Raw genomic sequence first — 24,659 nt, 5'->3', positions numbered from 1 at the left:
TGATATGGAGAGCTGTGAACCTGTCTGCAGATGAGGTCAAAGTGAATGTCCCAAGAGACTGCTGGCACAACCTTGTATGTGTACTTATGTTGGCAAATGTTGTCTACAACAATGGGTTAAACGTCACAAATGATAGGTTACAAAGGTATTTCAACTGCAACAGGCCAATCCTTCTGCTGGGTGTGCAGGCTTTTGTTCCAGCCCAGCACTAACCTGATTCAATTGATCAAACTTAATGAGTTATTTCTGGTCTGGAAAACAAGTCTTCTCACCCAGTAGATGAGGGAGTGTAAGCAAGTTTGCCCACCTTTGGTATGGGTATTCTTGTTCACCCCAAATGATGCTTTTGTATTAACAGCTGACTTACTAAGATGTATAATATTTACAAACAAGTTTGATTATTGGTACATTTTGAAATATGTTGATTCCTTCAATGTTGATTCACTGAAGTGTTTAAACTTGTTTTTGTTAAACCTCAACATTCAAGATGAACCCGTGTCAGGGTTATTTTTTTTTATCACAGATCACAATTCTGCAATATAAAAGGTAAGGAGATCTGTCTCTAATTTGTCTGTGTTTCTGTGTTGCTTTCTCAAAAGAACGTGACCTTTTTGTCTAGTTGTGAGCTCCCCGATCTGCTTCGGTTATCTCTCATGTCTCAGGATATCAGCCAAAGTGAACCCGTTTCACTGCTTATAATGTCATGAGTCACCAATTCAGCCTTAGGCCTACGGTATGATGGCATTATTGGCCTAATGGGGATGTGCAATCAATGTGCCCCTTGCTATTATACATCTGAAGCAGAGAATAGTTCAACTCACACATCATTTGCATATTGTTGAGCTAGCTATATGTTCTCCATTTAAAATTATACCAGTAGATAATGTATATGAGTGTAACCATAAACCAGATTTTCTACATTATTTTTCTAACTAAATTGTTTACTGCAAAACCAACCCTTGTATTCTAGGTACAGTACTGTACATGAAAATAAGGTGCTGACAATTTTTCAGTTAATTACATTTTTAAAGAATTTAAACAATGGGGTGTGGGGAGAGTTGTAATTCTACCTTGTTTATTTGCTGAGAATTATTTTAGAATACCGAGACAAAATCAGAAGGTCAATGGCATGGAGGAGGAGGATTGCAGAGATATTGGTGTTGATGGTGGGCGAAGAGAGATTTGCACAACAATGTTTGCAAGTTAAAGTCACCATTTCCTTTACCCAAAGTACCCATTCATGTGCATGCAGACCTTTTTTACATGTAGGCCTATGTACTTTACATTAAGGCCTATGTATTTTACGTGTAGACCTATGTATGTTACATGTAGGCCTAAGTATTTAACATGTAGACCTATGTATTTTACGTGTAGACCCATGTGTGTTACGTGTAGGCCTATGTATTTTACATGTAGACCTATGTATTTTACGTGTAGACCTATGTATGTTACATGTAGGCCTATGTATTTTACATGTAGACCTATGTATTTTACATGAAGGCCATTGTATTTTACGTGTAGACCTATGTATGTTACATGTAGGCCTATGTATTTTACATGTAGACCTATGTATTTTACGTGTAGACCTATGTATGTTACATGTAGGCCTATGTATTTTACATGTAGGCCTATGTAGTTTACGTGTAGACCTATGTATGTTACATGTAGGCCTATGTATGTTACGTGTAGACCTATGTATGTTACGTGTAGACCTATGTATTTTATGTGTAGGCCTATGTATTTTACATGTAGGCCTATGTATTTTACATGCAGATGCAACAGTATAACTTTAGTCCGTCCCCTCGCCCCAAACTGGGCGCGAACCAGGAACCCTCTGCACACAGACAACAGTCACCCACGAAGCATCGTTACCCATCGCACCACAAAAGCCGTGGCCCTTGCAGAGCAAGGGGAACCACTACTTCAAGGTCTCAAAGCGAATGACGTCACCTATTGAAACGCTATTAGAGCGCACCTCCGCTAACTAGCTAGCCATTTCATATCTGTTACATAGGCCGATGTATTATACATATAGGCCTATGTATTATACATATAGGCCTATGTATTTTACATATAGGCCTATGTATTATACATATAGGCCTATGTATTATACATATAGGCCTATGTATTTTACATATAGGCCTATGTATTATACATATAGGCCTATGTATTTTACATATAGGCCTATGTATTATACATATAGGCCTATGTATTTTACATATAGGCCTATGTATTATACATATAGGCCTATGTATTATACATATAGGCCTATGTATTTTACATATAGGCCTATGTATTATACATATAGGCCTATGTATTTTACATATAGGCCTATGTATTATACATATAGGCCTATGTATTTTACATATAGGCCTATGTATTTTACATGTAGACCTATGTATTGTAAATGTAGACCTATGTATTTTACATGTAGACCTATGTATTTTACATGTAGACCTATGTATTTTACATGTAGACCTATGTATTTTACATGTAGACCTATGTATTTTACATGTAGACCTATGTATTTTACATGTAGACCTATGTATTTTAAATGTAGGCCTATGTATTTTATAGGAAGTGAGCTATAATCATCAATCTCATGACACAAGTATACTGAAAGAGCCATAAACTATAATATATGAGAATCATAATGTTAAGATACCATAATTCAATTGGTAGCATACAGTGCATTCGGAAAGTGCTCAGACGCCTTGACTTTTTCCACATTTTGTTACGTTACAGCCTTATTCTAAAATGGATTAAATATAATTTTTCCCTCATCAATCTACACACAATACCCCATAATGACAAAGCAAAAACAGGTGTTTACACATGTTTACAAATGTATAACTTTTAAAAAATGAAATATCTTATTCACGTAAGTATAAACACTCTTTGCTATGAGACTCGAAATTGAGCTCAGGTGCACCCTGTTTGCATGGATCATCCTTGAGATGTTTCTACAACTTCATTGGAGCCTGCCTGTGGTCAATTCAATTGATTGGACATGTTTGGAAAGGCAAGCATCGGTCTATTTGAAGTCTTACAGTTGACAGTGCATGTCAGAGCAGAAACCAAGCCATGGGGTTGAAGGAATTGTCTGTACAGCTCAGAGACAGGATTGTGACGAGGAACAGATCTGGGGAAGGGTACCAACACATTTCTGCAGCATTGAAGGTACCCAAGAACACAGTGGCCTCCATCATTCTTAAATGGAAGAAGTTTGAAACCACCTAGGCTCTTCCTAGAGCTGGCCACCCAGCCAAACTAAGTAATCGGGGGAGAAGGGCCTAGGTCAGGGAGGTGATCAATAACCTGATGGTAAATCTGACAGAGCTACAGAGTTCCTCTGTGGAGATGGGAGAATCTTCCAGAAAGACAACCTTCTCCGCAGCACTCCACCAATCAGGCCTTTATGGTAGAGTGGCCAGACGGCAGCCACTCCTCAGTAAAATGCACATGACAGCCCACTTGGAGTTTGCCAAAATGCACCTAAAGGACTCTCAGACCATGAGAAACAAGATTCTCTGGTCTGATGAAACCAATATTGAAATCTTGAATGCCAAGTGTCATGTCTGGAGGAAACCAGGCACCATCCCTACAGTGAAGCATGGTGGTGGAAGCATCATGCTACGGGGATGTTTTTCAGCGGCAGGGACTGGGAGACTAGTCCTTCTGTAGCTCAGTTGGTAGAGCATGGCGCTTGTAACGCCAGGGTAGTGGGTTCGATTCCCGGGACCACCCATACGTAGAATGTATGCACACATGACTGTAAGTCGCTTTGGATAAAAGCGTCTGCTAAATGGCATATATATATATATAGTCAGGATCGAGGGAAAGCTGAACGGAGCAAAGTACAGAGAGAATCTTGATGAAAACCTGCTCCAGAGCGATCAGGACTGCCGACTGGGGGGCGAAGGTTCAACTCCCAACAGGGCAACGACCCTAAGCACACAGCCAAGACAACGCAGGAGTGGCTTTTGGACAAGCATCTGAATGTCCTTGAGTGGCTCAGCCAGAGCCCAGACTTGAACCCGATCAAACATCTCTGGAGAGACCTGAAAATAGCTGTGCAGCGACACTCCCCATCCAACTTGACAGACCTCGAGAGGATCTGCAGAGAAGAATGGGAGAACCTACCCAAATACAGGTGACCAAGCTTGTAGCATCCTATGCAAGAAGACCTGAGGCTGTAATCGCTGCCAAATGTGCTTCAACAAAATACAGAGTAAAGGGTCTGAAAATTTATGTAAATGTGATTTTTTTATATATTTTTTTATACATTTGCTAACATTTTTTAAACCTGTTTTTGCTTTGTCATTATGGGGTATTGTGTGTAAATTGATGAGGGGGAACAATGTAATACAGCCTTATTCTAAAATGTAACATAACAAAATGTGGAAAAAGTCCAAAGGTCTGAGCACAAGCAAACGTGCAAATCTCGAATTCACCCACCATTAACAGCAAAGTAATCTCTGCAATCCCTCCAAATGCCATTGGCCATATTATTTCCTCTCTGTATAGCAAAACCACATCATATAGAACTGGAATACCAGACCCTGCGCTGATTGGCTTTCTACCATCTTTTTAGGTTGCTCTTGCCTGCAACTAATGACAGACGGATCTATGTTTCATGAACAGAAGATTTTCAAGAAAACATCCGCTCCTCACCGGATTGGTTAACGGAAACGTACAATTTGCATGAAGTAGAGCAAATCTGAACTTTTTCCTATAGCTCCGCTAGAATATCGCGCGGCGCACATGACCGCAAGCGGTATATTGCGGCGTGCGGCTTAGACCTCCAACAGTGGCTCGCTTGTGGGCGTGCTGGCAGCGTGACGAGTTCAGAAGTGAGGGAAACCCGAGTACGTAAGAAGCCTGCCAGTGAGATAGAATGTGAAGCCAACTGAAGCTGGTTCGCGTTAGAAAACCCCGAGTAGATCTAGCTACTTTAGTAGGATACCACTCTCGTTATGTGGAGATGTGATACCCTATTATTATTATTATTATTATTATTATTATTATTATTATTATTATATTACTATACCAGTCTCGTCAATGAACTAACTCTGCTCTCCAGAATGTGCGCCAATTCTTGCACAATCATTTTTTCATTGTGTGAATTGTTTTCCCGTAGATTTTTAAAAAATCAATTCCCCATTACATATACAACCAGTAGGCCGAGTAAATGTACTTTTAATCCTCATCATTTGGTTAGATCAATTTCTGCTAATGCACGCATTACAGTCATTTACCTTTCTCAGAGTATAAACTTTGTTTGCAGAGTTCATAACCTGCCACACTTGTGAGATATAAATTGTGGTTTATTTCATTCATTATTTAGGAGTTTTGTCGAATTTTTGTTTTATTGTCTTTTGTTTGGAGTGCTCCATGTGATTAATGAGCATGTGCATGGTTTCTCTGTCCTGATAATGTTGAGGGAGCACATGGCCTGAGCACAAGCCAATATACTACATTGATACAATGTTGTTCTTCACTAGCAATAGCTCAAGTCAAGACAGATAGAACGTGAGGTAGACAGGCTGAGTGGAGAGATGAATGCGATTGAAAGAACCTGAATTGTCATCAGGATATGTTCTACTGTTTTTATTTTGTTCGGCTTTAGGCCTTTATGTATTTTACTTAGTTGACAATGGTTATACGTCTACTGTGGCATTGAACTATGGGCTATCTCTGATTTCCATGTGCTTTAGCAGCCAATGGATCACAGTGTAGCAATGTGTCCATATGGCATATGCTTTAGTTGAATTTAGGTAGGATAAATTGAAATGGTAGGATAAATTGCAAGCCTCCCCAAATTTTAAACTTTATTATAACACCCATTCACAAAATTAGGACAAAACAGGAGGTCACGTGAAAAATAATGAAATGAAATGAAACTGTTCCACGAAAATGCGCATATAAGAATAACCACAACTGGCATTTGTATTAGAAATGGTAGGCTTTTGGTCTGAGATGAGAGTTTCATCCCAAATGGTACACTGTTCCCTTCACAGTGCACTATTGACCAGGACCTATAGGTCCCTAGTCAAAAGCAGTGCACTATATAGGGAATGGGGTGCCATTTGGGATGCATTTTCAGAAAGGGAGACCTTAGCTGTGTTTAGTATGAAAAGAAACCAGCGTGTTAAGTTCAATTAAACGGAAATGGTGCCGTTCTGAACGACCAGTTGAAAAACAGGGAGGAACCGGGGAACGCTGTCCGCATGGCCGCTGCCCTTTAAATACATCACTCATCGCTTCAAGCCACGCCAACCAAACCGAGCATACCTCAAAGTCTGTTGAAGAATGTTGAATGTTTTGGGGATACGTTTGCTCCATTTGGTAGGTGTGGCTTGAAGCCACGAGTGACCTTTTTAAAGGGCCGCGGTACATTTGTAACCTACCACCCAACTCCGTTTTATTTAAGAACACATTCTTATTTACAATAACGGCCTACCCTGGCCAAACCCTAACTCGGACAACGCTGGGCCAATTGTGCACTGTCCTTTGGGACTCCCGATCAAGGCCGGTTGTGATACAGCCTGGAATCGAACCAGGGTCTGTAGTGACGCCTCTAGCACTGAGATGCAGTGCCTTAGGGAGCCATGGGTGCTTGACAGCCGTGTAGCTGTATACATGTGAAAGGATGTAATTAGCAGGCTATAGTGGGCTAGCCTAGAGATGTAGATACTTATGTCTGGCCTATAAACTGCGCTCTATCTAAATACTATGACTGCTCTGCAGTGACACTAAGCGGAGCCATCACAGCAGCAGGCATGTAACCGTGACAACCAGTAGGCCTACATTAGTAGCTGGGTAGAAGTAGGTTCCCTGGATATGTCTCTTCTAAAGAAATGATAATTCTGTTGGGGAAAAAACATGTTATTGTACATTTATAGCCCATTCATGTAGACTATGATTGTATTGTTGCCAACGGCAGGCTATATTAATTTTGCTATGACTTTAGGCCTGTATAAAATGTAGGCCTTCATTTTGTTATAAACTTAATTTTTAAGTAAACCTCAATTAGCCTAATGTCCAACCCAAAACCTCAAAAACGCTGGAACAAACACAAACAGGTTATATACCCTGAAGGCAAAATGGTTTGATTTCTCTGATCTCTCTGGCACGGTGTTGTATTTACAGGATACCTGTTCCAATAGATGTCAGACAAGGATACTTCCCTGTCACATGGTGGTGGTGTGGAAACAAGGGATAGCCTTCCTTGGCTTTGAAAATGAGTATCCTATTTTGCAGGACATGTTCTAGCTTGGGATGGCTGTCTTGAGGTTGAAATGATAATGAAAAATAGAAAACATAAACGCATAGGCTATACGTGTTTCCCCTTTACAAATGCATGTCGGACTATTATTAACAATGAGATACTAAATTACTAACAAACTGGTAGCATGCCGATAAAAAAAAACAGAACATTCAACAGCCTACACTAGACTCCAAAACCCTAAGTGTGGAGACGTGCACTCACCAGTGCGTAAATAGGCACATTATATCAGGCAGGCGTCAAGAGATAACGGTTTGCTTGAGCGGTTGCCGTAGTTGGTTGCTTTATCAAGAACGTCGTCTTGCCTACTATCAAATGTATTCATAAGCCTACTACCGCATGTATAGGCTTAGGCTACTGCAAATAGATTCTCATTCTGTTGGAAAGCTAGCTATGCGGATTTGTGTGTGTGTGTGTGTGTGTGTGTGTGAAAACTGCAGCAGCGCAATAGCTTTTTTCTTGTAGGAGACGTCACTCATTGACTGGTTGGTGCGGGGGAGTCGGTGCGTTTCAACTATTTTCGGAACGAGTACATTTTAGGGCGACTTTTTACTCTATTGGATTTGAGGAGGACTTTCATTTAGAAAACACGCCCTCTCAAGCCTAACAAATATTAGAATCCACTTGCCCGTCCGTGTCTGCTTGTCAGTGCACACACGAAGAGAGGGCTACCGATTCAAGAGGTATTTCAGACGAACATTTCGTGTCCATAGAGTAAACCACTGTCAATGGTTTGCAGGCTTAACCTAATTCGGATTTCGTTTAATTAGTAATTCACCAACAAGAAGGCACTGAACGCTGAACTGCATAGGTAGCTGTTCCATGGAGAAGGATTTTGCGACGCCATCTAGGGATGCAGGGCCGAGCATGGCCACAGGCTCGGGGGCTGCAGATTCCGCCTTGCCGGAAGAGACGCAGCCACCCAAACCGCCCGGCCAACATGCGGTATCCGTGTTGTGGTCCTTTGGAAAATGCCTGGCTACACTTTTGCCAGTTTACCTGGCAGGATACTTCGGGTTTAGTATCACCTTAGTTCTGTTCGGTCTGATGGTCTACATGGGATGGACACACAGTCGCAACGAGAAAGTGATGCGGCTGCGGTCTGCCATGTACGTATTGGAGAACGAGAGAGCATACGCAACTGCAAGGGCTTTTAGGAGTAAACGGGAATTACCCCCATGGGTAAGTGACAAACCTATATTGTATTGTGTATTCTCTTATAGGCTCAGCCTGCTTCTGCAACTGCAGATTGCAGAACACATCTGCAGCCCACTATCTAGTCTGCAATCTGGTCATTTAAAGCCACAGTCTGCAATATAATATTTCCATTAATTTTAATGAATAAAATACACCCTTTGATTTAGAATAATACTGAATGACTTAGAAGTGCTTTACATTAACTCGTCATAATCCAAAAAACGAAGGCTCCGTTGATTACACTGTCAAAATATGTCTACATCTGTAAACTAATGATCCAGAAACTGTCTGACACAGTTTGATCATGTTTATAAACATAACTGATGAGCAAACATGTCTCTGTCTCCGTCTCTTTCTCTCTCATACCTTTTTATCTGCTGCTACTGTACTCTGTTCCTACCAACCCCCCACCTCACCTTCTTCATTCTGTAGTCCATCCAACCATAGCTATATTTGGACGGACTTAATGTGCAGGGCCCGGGGGAACGAGTCCAAACTCTAAAATGCCACAGTCGCGGTGGAATTCAGAATGAACATTTAGTCCAACAAAGATGGCCACAGAGGCATGAGCGTATTTACATTTGGCACAGTTAGCCTCGTAGTGACTGTGAGTTACTCGTACTATGAGTCTCAGCATTTTAACAAGAGAGAGTTTCCATTCTGAGGTTTTGCCGTGCCACCCTAATTTTAGGCGTTTTTCTGTGTTATACCCCCACTTCCTGTTTCAGTTCCAAGGTTCCCTAGAACTTGAGGGTTGTGCTACGGCTAGATGCCATAAGCTTGATGACTCAGAGACATCAGTCAAGGGGGGGGGGGGGGGGGGGGACTAGCTGGACCATATCAGGAAAGAGAACTTTTTTAAGTCATGGGACGATTTCAACATTCTTTAACAACCCCTCCCACAGGACACTCACACTATACCACAATCTTTGTGGTTTGTGTCAACAGGATATCACAGGATATCGCTCTCTCTCTCACACACACACAAGCATACACACTTGATCATGATCAGTGTGATCTTGTGAAGGTCTTGTGACTGTGGTTTTGCTTTGGAGGGAAGGTTTAGGGTCGGTCTGTGGTTCGTTTTGCATCATGGGCGATGGGCCAAAAAGACACACACGTCTTGATTTTACTGTCTCAAGTCAATCTTTAGCCATTTCACGAGCTCCACACATTCCTACCCATGTTACACTCTTCTGCTATATTGTTTAAAGGCAGTTCAAAGTTAAAATCTAACCAATCACATTCTCTCTTTCTCTGCAGGTCAACTTTCCGGACGTGGAGAAAGTTGAGTGGATGAACAAGGTATGTAGTGTACACACACACACGCACATACACACAGTCTTGTGGGGGCTAACCTTGTGGGGGGACACAATTCAGTCCCATTCAAAATCCTATTTTCCCTAACCCCTAAACCTGTACCCCAAGACACACACACGCACATAGTCTTGTGGGGGCTAACCTTGTGGGGGGACACAATTCAGTCCCATTCAAAATCTTATTTTCCCTAACCCCTAAACCCTTACCCCAAGACACACACACACACACCACTAGTTTTTTTCAGGTATTTTCGGGTAGTAAAAATGTATTGCCATTCAAAATCCTATTTTCCCTAACTCTTAACCTAACCTTAACCCAAAACCCTAATGCTAAACCTAAACCTAACCCCAAATCCTAACCCTAACTTTAATCCCAAACCCTAAACCTAACCCTTAAGCCTAAAATATATCTTTAACAAATTCAGGACATGAAAAAAAGTCCTGGCTTTTCAAATATATGTATTGTTTTCTTACCTCGTCAGGACACTCTGGTCGTGATAATATAGGAAAACATGTACACACACACACACACACACACACACACACACACACACACACACACACACACACACACACACACACACACACACACACACACACACACACACACACACACACACACACACACACACACACACACACACACACACAGCCGTTGTGCTGGTGTGGCGATGGAGGAGCTTTGTTGTGCCTGTCCATCGTTGCCCTGGGTTGCGGTGTGTGTCTACATTCTGCCTCTGGCAGCGCTGCACTCCCTCCATTAGTACCCATCATCCTCTAGTAAGAGTCAGAGGGGAGTGTAAAGGTTCCCCCTGACAACACACACACACACTAAACCCTCTGCAGCAGCCAGAGCAGCGAGCCTCGCTCCCATCTCTATCTCCGCTGAGTGCCAGCAGCAGCTTCAGCGAGGATGACGGTGATGTGATTATCAATAAACAAGGCTGCCCTTCTCACTGGGAGACATTAATGAAGTCTCTGTGACAAAGCACGTATTGTAGGGGAGTGATCTGCTCGGCTTATCGTTCACAAGCAACAACCAGGGCTGCTCCAGGCTAGCTGCCTGGCTGACACCCACCACGTGCTCTGACTGCGTCGGGGCTTCCTTCCCAGCCTCTTTCTCTGCCTGGCAGGCTGCAACTACAGACCCTGGCCTGGTTCCCCATCGCACTTCTTCAGGACAGGAGATAGGATGCCACAGCCGAAATGTGATTCAATTAGAATTTGACCATTTCTAAAACAACAGATAGGATGACACAGGCCAGAATGTCATTATGTCCTTGTTAGGAATTTTATTCATTTACGTGCAGTTACAGTTCACAATCCCTTGCCTTAAATCCTGGATTAATGAGGAGGATTTTCACCACACGATACCTCGTTGGTGAGGATAGTCTTTGAGCGCGTAGTCTCTCTTGACATATTGAGTAGCTCAGTGCTCACTGGATTTGCTGGGTTCCGGGAGTAGTGAGCGAGCACACACCGTATCACTGAGATCATGGCTGTGCCCCAAACGGCACCCTATTCCCTATTTAGTGCACCACTTTTGACCAGGACCCGTAGGGAGTAGGGTGCCATTTGGGAATGGCTTGGCAGTGAGATGAGAAGTATTAGTGCCACTGCCTTGTAGGGCCAATCAGCAGTTTCTACATCAATCTTTGGGCCTTGTAAATCAAATCAATATATACCCTTTGATTCTTGAAGAATATGACTTCTAAATGCCTCATGAGCTTAGCTCAACTGTCGTACCCCACCAGAACCCAAAATATTAGCTTGTAAATGTAAACAAACACTATATAGCCTGAAAACATGGTTAAAACCATACATTTGATTTCATAGATGGTCTGGTCCTTGCATCCATAGCTACGTGTATGGATTTGAGAGTGGTTATATTTCTCCAGCCCCATCCTTCAGCTGTTTACCGAAACAGGGGCGGGGTCGGAGCTTTGTTATCGTTTCCACTGCTGATTGACGCTTTAAATCTCACACACTGATTCAGAAATTAGCACCTTTTCAAAGTGACGCCAAGCTTTAAATCTCACACACTGATTCAGAAATTAGCACCTTTTCAAAGTGACGCCAAGCTTTAAATCTCACACACTGATTCAGAAATTAGCACCTTTTCAAAGTGACGCCAAGCTTTAAATCTCACACACTGATTCAGAAATTAGCACCTTTTCAAAGTGACGCCAAGCTTTAAATCTCACACACTGATTCAGAAATTAGCACCTTTTCAAAGTGACGCCCAGCTTTAAATCTCACACACTGATTCAGAAATTAGCACCTTTTCAAAGTGACGCCAAGCTTTAAATCTCACACACTGATTCAGAAATTAGCACCTTTTCAAAGTGACGCCAAGCTTTAAATCTCACACACTGATTCAGAAATTAGCACCTTTTCAAAGTGACGCCAAGCTTTAAATCTCACACACTGATTCAGAAATTAGCACCTTTTCAAAGTGACGCCCAGCTTTAAATCTCACACACTGATTCAGAAATTAGCACCTTTTCAAAGTGACGCCAAGCTTTAAATCTCACACACTGATTCAGAAATTAGCACCTTTTCAAAGTGACGCCAAGCTTTAAATCTCACACACTGATTCAGAAATTAGCACCTTTTCAAAGTGACGCCAAGCTTTAAATCTCACACACTGATTCAGAAATTAGCACCTTTTCAACGTGACGCCAAGCTTTAAATCTCACACACTGATTCAGAAATTAGCACCTTTTCAAAGTGACGCCAAGCTTTAAATCTCACACACTGATTCAGAAATTAGCACCTTTTCAAAGTGACGCCAAGCTTTAGATGTCAGATGGATCTTTCCATTAATTTGCGGTATAAACAACTGCATGGCTGTATGATTTAAACAATATGACCAACAAGAGGTGACTTGCACAGTGGAACCATACAAAAGTGAACCATCAAATGTATAGTTGATTATTTTATTTTTTATTTGACCTTTTATTTAACCAGTTAGGCCCGTTGAGAACAAGTTTTCATTTACAACCTGGCCAAGATAAAAGCAAAGCAGTGTGACACAAACAGTGGGCTAAATCAGGCTCACGCAGCGTTTCTTGGTAGTCTTAAACACATCTACTTTGAAACAAAAGTATACATCACACACAGATGGTGATGGGCTTTAAAAACAAGAAGACACCTGTACTATGTCAGATATTGAGTTGAAATCTATTGCATTTTGAGTTTGCATCCCAATATTACACCTTTTATACATCACAGAAGACTGAATTTGTTTTACTGTTTGACACAGAAACAGATTGGCAGATTGGCAGATTTAAAATAAATAAAAAATGTTTATTAATGATGAAATGATGAAAAATATAAATATACTTCCACCCATGAGGTCACTAGGTCATTTGACGGCAGGGCATCGGCTTTTGTGTTTCCGTCATGTGAAGAGCCTCTCGACCAGATGTGTGGTTGTCGTTTCCTGTAGTGTAAGTGGATATGCGATACAGGGGAGGGGACATCATGCTCTAAGGTTGTGAAATCTTTCACCATCAGTTCTTCTTTCTGCGTTTGCAGATGCTGTCAATTATAAGGGACGTGTACAGGACATGTCCTTTTTGGTTGGCCAGTAGAGTTAATCAGTTGTTATAGAACCTACTATCTGTGACTTCAAATGTGATTCTACAACGTAAATATGAATGAATATGGCATAGCATATGTTGACCTCATGAGCTTTGGCGAGCAAGCTAATGCAGATCGTATATTCTCCATACATTTTACATTCAACATTCAGTGAAATCGCCTGCGAGCACTGCAGTCCTTGAAAAATGACAAAGGTGTCCTTGAAGCAATCGATGATGAAGATCAAAGAAAGATCTCATGTATATTTATTAGGTTGTAAACACACAGTGAGAAGCATGACTACATCCCCTTTCCACCCTCTCACTATCTCCCTCTCACTATCTCTACCTCTCTCTCTCTCTCTCTCTCTCTCTCTCTCTCTCTCTCTCTCTCTCTCTCTCTCTCTCTCTCTCTCTCTCTCTCTCTCTCTCTCTCTCTCTCTCTCTCTCTCTCTCTCTCTCTCTCCTGTAGATTCTGCAGCAGGCGTGGCCGTTCGTGGGCCAGTATCTGGAGAAGTTACTGGTCGAAACCATTGCTCCAGTCATACGTGCATCCAACACCCACCTACAGACCCTCAGCTTCACCAAAGTGAACCTAGGGGACAAGGTACAAGAGCCCCGGCCTGCTATAACACCATGTCACTACTGTATAGTAGGCCCCCAGAGCCAAGTCATTTATAGAGATATACATATGTAGCTCTGGTATACCCTGTCATTATACAAAGCAAGATGGACAGGTTCATTTGGACACTAATGACCATACAGAACACTTCCACACAAACAAATCACTTCTTATTAGCACCAGACTTCCTCCCCAATAGCCTGCAGACGAGGTTACCTTATACACGGCATCTTGCAGTAAACACAATCTATGTTGTGGACTCTCTATGCTCATGATAACACAATATGATGTGTGTGTTTTTTGTTGTTGTCGCAGGCCCTGAAGGTTGTGGGAGTGAAGGCTCACACGGAGCACAACAAGCGGCAGGTCTTACTGGATCTGTACATTAGGTACGCAGCCGCCGCACGTGTGGCTGTCCTCACCATCCTCTGTGATGAAGAGCACGTCCATTGTCTATAGCAGCAACAGAAGCTTGACACTTAAATAATGTCCCTGTTCTCCCCCTGCTCCTCCCCTCTCTCCTTTCTCCAGCTATGCGGGTGATGTGGAGATCAATGTGGAGATCAAAAAGTACTTTTGCAAAGCAGGAGTGAAAGGGGTACAGGTAAAGAGAGAAGGAACAGTGTTGCTGGGGACTTGGTGGGAGTGCAGTACATGAGACGTTCCCCCCCGCAAATTTCTATATAAAGCTAACCTGTATCATTCTCTCTCTTTCGGTTTCTGTCGCTCTCTAATTATTTCCCTCATTATCTCTTTTCCTCCTTTTCGCCCCCATCTCCCCCTCCCCCATCTCTCCCCCTCCCCGTCTCTTCCCCCTCCCCCGTCTCTCCCCTTCCCCCGTCTCTTCCCCTCCCCCCGTCTCTCCCCCTCCCCCGTGTCTCCCCCCGTCTCTCCCCCTCCCCGTCCCCCCTCTCCCTCCCCCGTCCATCCCCTCCCCCGTGTCTCCCCCCGTCTCTCCCCCTCCCCCCGTCTCTCCCCCCCCCGTGTCTCCCCCCGTCTCCCCCCTCCCCCCGTGCCCCCCGTCTCTCCCCGTCCTTCCCCCGTCCGTCTCCCCCCCGTCTCTCCCCCTCCCCGTCCCTCCCCCCCCCCGTCTCTGTAGCTACATGGAATGTTGAGGGTTATTCTGGAGCCCCTGATTGGAGACGTTCCTTTGGTGGGAGCCGTCACCATGTTCTTCATACGCAGGCCTGTGAGTCTCTGTTACCAATCGCTTCATTCCTTCACCCGTCCGTCCACACATACATCCATTCATTCATTTGGTGCAGCATCTTCTGAAGTTGACTCTCTTTAACTACATCTGCCTTCACAGAAGCTGGACATCAACTGGACTGGGCTGACCAACTTGCTGGATATCCCTGGACTCAAGTGAGTGAGAGGGCTCTTTCTGGCTTTCTCAAAGGACCACTTATATGGCATTGTTGTTTGCGGTGTGTTTTTAATCTTTGTGTCACCTCAGGGGGAAGTAGCCTGGTCCCCAATCTGTTTGTACTGTCTTGCCAAACTACGGTCATTGTCATTGGCCATTGTCAATGACCATAGTTGTAGCACATTTTTACTAGGACACTGTCAGTGTCCCTGATCACATTGTGTGTGGATAAGACATGTAGCTAATTGTCTGATATTGCAATTAAATCATTAATTGTCAGTGATGTTGTAGTTAACTTTAGTTTGCTAACATCATATATCAAAGATTCCTGGCAACACGTTTAATGATTCTTATTTAATTGTATTCACTGAACTGAGAAATCACATTTAGCTAAAAAATGATTTCAAGGTCCCCTGCCTCAACCACATCCTTACTCAACGGGTGCCGTTGGTTGGTCCTGTTGTCTATTACCCAGAGCCCGTAAAGCGTCTCGTAGTAGGAGTGCTAACTTAGGATCAGGTTCCCTCTGTCCATATTATATTGACTTATTATGAGCTAAACTGCAAAACTGATCCTAGATCAGCACTCCTACTCTGAGACCCTTTATGTATACGTGCCAAGATATCATGTTTGATGCATGTTCATGTTGTCAGCAGTAGTGTATATAGTCTTTGTCTATTTGTTTGTTTCCCATCTCTGTGTGTCCCCAACGCCACCCTTGCATTCATTTGCAGTGCCATGTCGGACACTAAGATAATGGATGCTATAGCCTCGTACCTGGTCCTCCCCAACCGCCTCACTATCCCCCTGGTGGCCGACCTGCACGTTGCGCAGCTCCGCTCCCCTCTCCCACGGGTAACACCACTGAATTACTCAATCACCTGTCCTGGAGAGTCACAGACTCCGACTGACTGAAGCATTTACCAAACACAACAGATTGACTGACCCTACTTGTATGATTGACATAGACAAACACCGGTTGTAACTGAGACGTATGACTGTAGGAGTTCACAGGCATGTCTCCGGGCAAAGCTGCAGAATGTGGAACCAGTGGACGGCGAAAGGGAGACTATGTGTTAATCATGCCTCTCTGTCGGTCTGTCAGGGAGTGGTGCGAATCCACCTGCTGGAGGCTGAGGAGCTGACAGCCAAGGACACGGTCATTAAGGGGATTATAGACGGGAAGTCTGACCCGTACGCTGTGCTGCGTGTGGGCACCCAGACCTTCACATCACACACCGTGGACAGCAACCTCAACCCACAGTGGAGAGAGATGTATGAGGTGAGGCAGAGAGAGATGTTTGAGGTGACAAGAGCGGAGAGAGTGAGAGATGTTTGAGGTGACAAGAGCGGAAAGAGCGAGAGATGTTTGAGGTGACAACAGCGGAGAGAGAGAGAGAGATGTATGAGGTGAGAGAGAGAGAGAGATGTATGATGTGAGAGAGATGTATGAGGTGAGAGAGAGATGTATGAGGTGAGAGAGAGAGAGATGTTTGAGGTGAGAGAGAGAGAGATGTTTGAGGTGACAAGAGCGGAGAGAGAGAGAGATGTTTGAGGTGACAAGAGCGGAGAGAGAGAGATGAGAGAGAGAGAGATGTTTGAGGTGACAAGAGCGGAGAGGAGATGTATGAGGTGACGAGCGGAAAGAGAGAGAGATGTTTGAGGTGACGAGCGGAAAGAGAGAGAGATGTTTGAGGTGACAAGAGGAAAGAGCGAGAGAGGGAGAGACGTTTGAGGTGACGAGAGGAAAGAGCGAGAGAGAGAAGATTGAGAAAGAGTGGAAGACGGACAGAGTGAGAGAGAAGACATAGATGTAGGAGGTGAGAGGGGGGGGAAACTGATACATTACTGTCTAAAGATGAATATTCACCATTCCGAGGCGCACAGCTGGGATAGTTCTCCGATCAATTATTACAGAGATGTGAGAGTGGGGAGAATAAATGGAATACAACACCACAGACGGTCTAAAGTTGAATTCATCACTCAGAGCTGCCGCAGAGCGTTGCTGGTCCCCCAGCTCATTATTAGTTATTGCATATTTATGAGCCTTGTTAAATGTGTCTGTTATTGAGGTGGGGCTTGCAGCTGGGAACCCGGGTGAAAGACCACCCGAACAAGTCAAAATAGTTACAGGAGATCCTCCTTACTTCAAGCCCCCTTCAAGACAACTCAGGAGGACATTGCAAATGGTCAGCAAAATGAAAATCTGAAATTGGAACACAACAACACTGCACATAGGAGGATTTCGACATTACTGTGACAGTGTTGAACTTGAGAAAGGAGACCTCCCACGGGTTGAAAGCTGGTTTCCACGTCATTTCAGCAGCAACGTTCAGTGTGACGTTGAATCAACGTGGGAAACTGATTAGGATTTGCCCCCCTACTATTACTTTTGTAATCGAAACGATGACCTTTCTGCTCGGTTTCACGTTGAATTCATGTTAGTCGACAACTCGACCCAATGAAAATCAAAACTAGACGTTGAAATGACGTCTGCGCCCAGTGGGTTGACATTCACTGCGTGTACAGCGGCATTGTAAACGCCTTTCTCCCTGTCGTGACCTGATTGTGGCCCTGAGCGTGACATCTGTCTTAGGCCTCGGTCCCTTAAGAGTGGAGTCCCTGTCCCTCCACCACCTGCAGCCTGCTATGAGAGAGAATGTGGCATGTCACAGTGCCCTTGGTTTGTTTAATCTGCTTATCTCTGCAGAACCCCCCCCCCCCCCCCCCCCAAAAAAAAAAAAAAAGAGGCCTGCCTGCATATTACAGAAATACCACTTTAGTGAACCACACAGAAATATTTACAGTGGTAGGAGCAGATCGGCATATTATAAGTGCATCCCAAAACGGCACCCTATTCCCTAAATAGTGCACTACCTCTCCGTGTGTTTTGACCAAAACGGGTTGTTCCCTCAGGCAGCGTCTTCTGCTTTGTGCAGCAAAGAAAAGGGGAAACTCTGGCCCTGGTTTCTATAGAGACATGAACAGCCTTGCACAACGTGCAGAGTATGTCTGATAGCTTGGACTTCAGGGCTGTTGAGAGAAACACGGGGGCCTTATATTTGCTGCCATGTAGCTTTGCAATAATGTAGTTATCAAACATGGGACCTTTCTGGATCATCCTATTCGCATGTGTCTGTCACCTTGTATTTTTAAATAAATTACATTCTTTAGTAACCAACTCCATCGAAGGACAAATATATTTGTAGTTGTTTTAATTTTTTTTTACAGCTTTTATTTCTACGTATACATTCAGTCTGTCGTGTTGTTACTGTTGGCTACGGTGTCATCTGGTGTCGTTTTTTGTGTGTGTGTGTGTGTGTGTCAGGTGATTGTCCATGAAGTGCCTGGTCAGGAGTTGGAGGTGGAAGTGTTTGATAAAGACCAGAACCAGGATGACTTCCTGGGCAGGTAGCATCATCATCATTCCTTCGCGGTTTCTCTGTGTTTCTCTGTAACACCATCTCCATTGCAGTTACAAATACACTTGTGCTATGTTGTAATGCGCTGAAGATGGAACGCAGATATTTCGCTACACTCACATTAACATCTGCTAACCATGTGTATGTGACAAATACATTTGATTTGAGATATACATGTTCCTTCTTCTCTTCCGTTCTCTCTCTCTCTCTCTGTCTCTCTCTCTGTCTCTCTGTCTGTCTCTCTGTCTCTCTCTGTCTGTCTCTCTCTCTCTCTCTCTGTCTCTCTCTCTCTCTCTCTGTCTCTCTCTCTCTCTCTCTCTCTCTCTCTCTCTCTCTCTCTCTCTCTCTCTCTCTCTCTCTCTGTCTCTCTCTCTCTCTGTCTCTCTCTCTCTGTCTCTCGCTGTCTCTCTGTCTCTGTCTCTGTCTCTGTCTCTGTCTCTGTCTCTGTCTCTGTCTCTGTCTCTGTCTCTGTCTCTCTCTGTCTCTCTCTGTCTCTCTCTGTCTCTCTCTGTCTCTGTCTCTGTCTCTGTCTCTGTCTCTGTCTCTCTCTCTCTCTCTGTCTCTGTCTCTGTCTCTGTCTCTGTCTCTGTCTCTGTCTCTCTCTGTCTCTCTCAGGGTCAAGATGGATCTAGATATCGTACACAAGGCCAGAGTTTTAGATGAGGTGAGTTGCAAGTGCTAATGGCTATATGCTTTAGTTTTTCATCTCATTTACTTGATATTGATAGAAAGTCTGACACGTCACAGATAGTATGGGTTCAGTAAAAAGTAATTTACTTTCACTATTTTAGAAGTAGCTCCAGTCAATTATATTTTTAACTGAGGTATACTGTGTATATCTCTCTCTACCAGCTATTGTCCGTATCTCGTATAAGATAGTAAAAGCTGGAATGAGTTGGAATTAAGGCTACCCTTAAGACACGTCTGTAGACTGAATTATGGTTGAATCTGGTAATCCCGTCTAAGCAGCAGGTGTCATGCAGACCCTGTGTGCCTCCCACCTTCTGATCTCCTTCTGGCTCTCTGGGCTCACCACCAACTCACTACAATAACGTGACACCCCCCCAGTGTTTAAATTTTGCCAGTGTACGCCAGTACAGAGAATCGCCACCTCATATTGTCTACTGCTCGAGTACCGGCTATTCTAGAATATTCACTCTAAACACCGGTACTTTAAAATGTAAATGATTTCCACCACCTAGAATGAGTATCTTTTGTCATTCCACCTCAAGCACTCACCCCCCCCCTCTTCAACACTCATTGGTTCAGTCTGAAGTTCTCTTTAAACCGCCCCCCCTCTTTTTCTCTGCTAGTGGTTTAGTCTGAAGGATGTACCATCTGGCAGTGTTCACCTCCGTCTGGAGTGGCTCTCTCTGCTGTCCTCTGCTGACCGACTCAACGAGGTGCCCACTACACTACATCACTGTATCACTACTAATGTTCCCATGGTCAAATAAAATGCTTGAATGGTTTTGGCCAGACTCCCCTCACAGTTTTAGAATAAGGAGTGCTTGTGATGTTGTTTGCGACGCGTAAACCTTGCCATTGCAAGCTGGATAGAAATCTCATTGCGCCTTCAGCATTTAAACTGTAGTCAATGGCGATGGGCCACTAAAGCCCTGTCTTCCCCTGTGATCAGGTTATCCAGAGGAACCAGAATATGACCTGTAAGACAGCAGACCCTCCTTCGGCAGCCATCCTGGCTGTCTACCTGGACCGGGCTCAAGACCTGCCTGTGAGTACAGACCGACTGACTGATGCTCTGGGCTGCGGTGGCGCGGGCCTTTGTCTATTCTGACCCTCCATTTAGCTGTGACAATAGCGAAAGCTTCTCTTCGTTATGACCCCTGTGGCTGACTGTTGGCGTGTGTCAAATCTGTATGATATGTTGTTGGGTTTCAGATGAAAAAGGGTAACAAGGACCCCAGCCCCATGGTGCAGCTGTCCGTAGAAGACACAACCAAGGAGAGTAAGGTAGGAATTCACCCCCATAGACCCTCAGAAGGTCTTAATTACTATGGTGTCCATTTGCCTTAAGTGCTAGGTTAGTGTATTTCTCTCATGCTCCATCACCTTGTGTCCTCTCCCCTATGGTTCCTAGACTTGTTATCTTACCACTGACCCAGTGTGGGAAGTTGCCTTCACATTCTACATCCAGGACCCTCGCAAACAGGAAATTTCTATTCAGGTGATAAGAGAGCCACAAGCCTATTTTTCTCTCTGTCAATCTGTTTTTCTCTATCATCTCTGTCTTTCTTTATCCATCTGTCTCTCGCTCTCTTTCCATCTCTCTCTCTATATATCTCTTTCTCTCTATCAATCTGTCTCTCGCTCTCTTTCCATCTCTCTCTCTATATATCTCTTTCTCTCTCTCTATCATCTCTGTCTTTCTGTATCCAACTCTGTCTCTCTCTTTCTCTCTATCAATCTGTCTCTCGCTCTCTTTCCATCTCTCTCTATATATCTCTTTCTCTCTATCAATCTGTCTCTCGCTCTCTTTCCATCTCTCTCTATATATCTCTTTCTCTCTATCAATCTGTCTCTCGCTCTCTTTCCATCTCTCTCTCTATATATCTCTTTCTCTCTATCAATCTCTCTCGCTCTCTTTCCATCTCTCTCTCTATATATCTCTTTCTCTCTCTCTTTCATCTCTGTCTTTCTGTATCCATCTCTCTCTTTCTCTCTATCAATCTGTCTCTTGCTCTCTCTCTCTCTATCTATCTCTTTCTCTCTCTCTATCCATCACGATCTCTCGTAATATTGACTTAAAGGTCACAGTGGTTACGAGTGGATCCTCGTTTACTGCAGATGTCACAGACACACACCACTGTTGTAGAATATCAATCCTTATCCGCCCTTATCCACCTGTCAATCATATCCACACATCCTTTTACCTCCTCCTCATCTGCCTCTCCTCCCCCCCCCCCCCCCTCCCCCCTCTCTCCTCCTCCCCCTCCCTCCTCCTCCTCCTCCCTCCTCCTCCTCCTCCCTCCAGGTGAAAGATGATGACCGGGCTCTGTCTCTTGGCAGTCTGTCCATCCCTCTGTCCCGTCTGCTGGCTAGTCCTGACCTCAGCATGGACCAGTGGTTTCAGCTGGACAACTCTGGCCAGGCCAGCCGCATCTATATCAACGCTGTTCTGAGGGTGGGTGGGGAGTATGCACACAAATGCAGGAAAGCACACACAGGAAGCACAGCATGCAAACACACACACGTGCATGCAGGCATGAGTACACATATATACACACACACACACACACACACCTACAACCACACACGCATGCATGCAGGCATGAGTACACACACACACACACACACACACACACACACACACACACACACACACACACACACACACACACACACACACACACACACACACACACACACACACACACACACACACACACACACACACACACACACACACACACACACACACACACACACACACACACACATGTGTGCATGCAGGCATGAGTACACACACATATATACACACACACACCTACAAACACACACGCGTGCATGAAGGCATGAGTACACACACATATATACACACACACACCTACAAACACACACACACACATGGAACACACACACACTCACAGTGATGCCATGGCATAACCTGTCCTAAAATGTATGTCTCCGACTAAGTATCTCCCTCTCTTCTCTCTCCTGATACAGGTGCTGTATTTAAATGAGGATGCCTCTCCTACCAGCCCCGTATCTCCTCACCCCCTAAGCCCAGGGTCAGGCCACGGAGATGGGGGTATCTCATCAGAGTTGGCCCCTGGGGGAGTGAGTGGAGCCCCCAAACCTGTACCCACCCGACCCCAGCAGACCACCCCTGACTCGGACTTTGCTAGTGAGGTGAGTCCGCTAACCGAAACACACACACACACACAAACACTGACTTCCACTACAGCTTGTGTGTTCACTGATTACTGTATAAGCCGACGCGGGATGCACACAGTCTGCCACAGACGGAGAACATAAAGGCCTGTCCCGTTGAGGCCGGAGCAGGCCTGGTCATATGTCGTTCAGTCTTTTTTTACATCGGCCAACAGCACTCCCTGTGGCAGAGGCCGCGCCAATTGGAAGGGTCGCAGCAACATGTCTGGAGGGAGGCAGGGTTCATCTAACACACTCCTATAGTGATGTCTTCGTTTGGTCCTTTAGCCTGCTTTTTTTCTGGCCACCTGCAGAGCGACGTCCCAGTTGTAGCTGTCCGCACAGCGTCTTTCTTAACAGGCGGTCCTCTGGCATCCGATGGCATGGCCGAGCTATCTAAGCTGGTTGCGTGTGAGGGACGCCTCAATGCTCTTCCAGTTGGTTCCTCTGGAGGATCTCTGAGTGCGGAACACTGTCCTGCCAGGTCACGTCTAAAACGTTGTTGGAGGCATTTTATGCGAAAGGACGCCAGTTGTTTTAAGTGTTGGCCGTAGACTGCCCACGTTTCATGTCCATAAAGGAGTGAAGATACACATACTGCCTGGTACACTGCAACTTTGGTGGGTAGATGAAGGTTGCTGTTGTCGAAAACCCTTTTCCTTAGCCGTCTAAAGGAGGATGAAGCCTGTTTGATCCGATTGTGGATATCCTGGTTGGTGTTGCAGTCTTCCCGAGTGGATGCTTCCAAGGTATTTAAGGTGTGGTACAATGGCCAGGGAGGAGTCTGAGATGTAAATGACATCGCCGAAGTCGAGGATCGGTAGGATGCTCAGTTTTACGAGGGTATGTTTGGCAGCATGAGTGAAGGATGCTTTGTTGCGAAATAGGAAGCCGATTCTAGATTTAATTTTGGATTGGAGTTGCTTAATGTGAGGTCATTTAAAAAAAAATGGTGCATGCTTATTTAAGATGGTGAGGAATGCACTTTTAAAGAATACCCAGGCATCCTCTACTGACAGGATGAGGTCAATATCCTTCCAGGATACCCGGGCCAGGTCGATTAGAAAGGCCTGCTCTGAAGTGTTTTAGGGAGCGTTTGACAGTGATGAGGGGTGGTCATTTGACCGCAAACCCATTACGGATGCAGGCAATGAGGCAGTGATCGCTGAGATCTTGGTTGAAAACAGCGGGGGTGTATTTAGAGGGAAAGTTGGTTAGCATGCGGGTGCCCGTGTTTACGGATTTGGGGTTTATTGATCATTTGTGTTTGTTCGAGGGCATCAAGCTTAGATTGTTGGATACCCGGGGTGTTGAGCATGGCCCAGTTTAGGTCACCTAGCAGCACGAGCTCTGAAGATAGATGGGGGGCAATCAGTTCACATATGGGGTCCAAGGCACAGCTGGGGGTTGAGGGTGAATTCTCTATGTGTAAATATTATTACGTGATTAAAGTAATCATGTAAAGTTAATTAACTAGGAAGTTGGGGCACCACGGAAAATGTTGATTTACGGAGCTATAATTTTCCGAATATAACTCTTCAGATCGTTTAGTCATTCTCATTTATGTATTATTATTACCTTGTTAGTCTCGTTCCAAACGTCGTAAAAATCTTGGTTATCTGCACGAACCCCAGCATAAATTATGAATCAGCGATGTACAAATTGGCTTAATTATTTATTTACTAACTAACTAAATAATCACAGAAATACATAACAAACAAACAGTAGATATCGGTTACTAACAATGATAGAAAAGTCCCTAGTGGGCTAAACCGATATGACATCTTGGTAGACAAAAGGAAAGGGGTGGGACTGAGAATTAGTGGGAAAGACAAAAATGGATTCACTACACACAGTCTAGAATTATATGAATTGAAATGCTAATCCTTTGCACATGAACGGCCGCTCATTAGAGAATAATTGCAACGTATATATTTACACCCGTATGTCGTTGTTGCCGTCTTCTC

The 24,659-nt window shown here is 44.3% G+C and overlaps 1 protein-coding gene across 2 annotated transcripts in view; it reads left to right on the top strand.

Annotated features, from left to right (window-relative positions):
* The first annotated feature begins 7,760 nt into the window (after window positions 1-7,760).
* The window catches only part of LOC124046088 (extended synaptotagmin-1-like), a 29,525-nt gene continuing 12,626 nt past the window's right edge, over window positions 7,761-24,659 (top strand). For both annotated transcript variants that reach the window (XR_006840946.1, XM_046366080.1), the window contains exons 1-17: window positions 7,761-8,470; window positions 9,749-9,790; window positions 13,861-13,995; window positions 14,326-14,399; window positions 14,542-14,614; window positions 15,110-15,199; window positions 15,320-15,375; window positions 16,111-16,231; window positions 16,482-16,658; window positions 18,705-18,787; window positions 19,414-19,462; window positions 20,112-20,201; window positions 20,438-20,533; window positions 20,701-20,772; window positions 20,900-20,986; window positions 21,794-21,943; window positions 22,486-22,671. Coding sequence is in view for 1 of the 2 variants with exons in the window: in XM_046366080.1 (XP_046222036.1) it covers window positions 8,111-8,470; window positions 9,749-9,790; window positions 13,861-13,995; window positions 14,326-14,399; window positions 14,542-14,614; window positions 15,110-15,199; window positions 15,320-15,375; window positions 16,111-16,231; window positions 16,482-16,658; window positions 18,705-18,787; window positions 19,414-19,462; window positions 20,112-20,201; window positions 20,438-20,533; window positions 20,701-20,772; window positions 20,900-20,986; window positions 21,794-21,943; window positions 22,486-22,671 (1,941 nt within the window). In the remaining variant the exon portion in view is untranslated. The remainder of the gene's footprint in view (window positions 8,471-9,748; window positions 9,791-13,860; window positions 13,996-14,325; window positions 14,400-14,541; window positions 14,615-15,109; window positions 15,200-15,319; window positions 15,376-16,110; window positions 16,232-16,481; window positions 16,659-18,704; window positions 18,788-19,413; window positions 19,463-20,111; window positions 20,202-20,437; window positions 20,534-20,700; window positions 20,773-20,899; window positions 20,987-21,793; window positions 21,944-22,485; window positions 22,672-24,659) is intronic.

This window comes from Oncorhynchus gorbuscha, linkage group LG10, assembly GCF_021184085.1.
Source record: "Oncorhynchus gorbuscha isolate QuinsamMale2020 ecotype Even-year linkage group LG10, OgorEven_v1.0, whole genome shotgun sequence".
NCBI classification, from domain to species: Eukaryota; Metazoa; Chordata; class Actinopteri; order Salmoniformes; family Salmonidae; genus Oncorhynchus; species Oncorhynchus gorbuscha.
The sequence above is the reverse complement of the archived record's forward strand: the minus strand, read 5'-3'. Positions and strand labels throughout refer to the sequence as shown.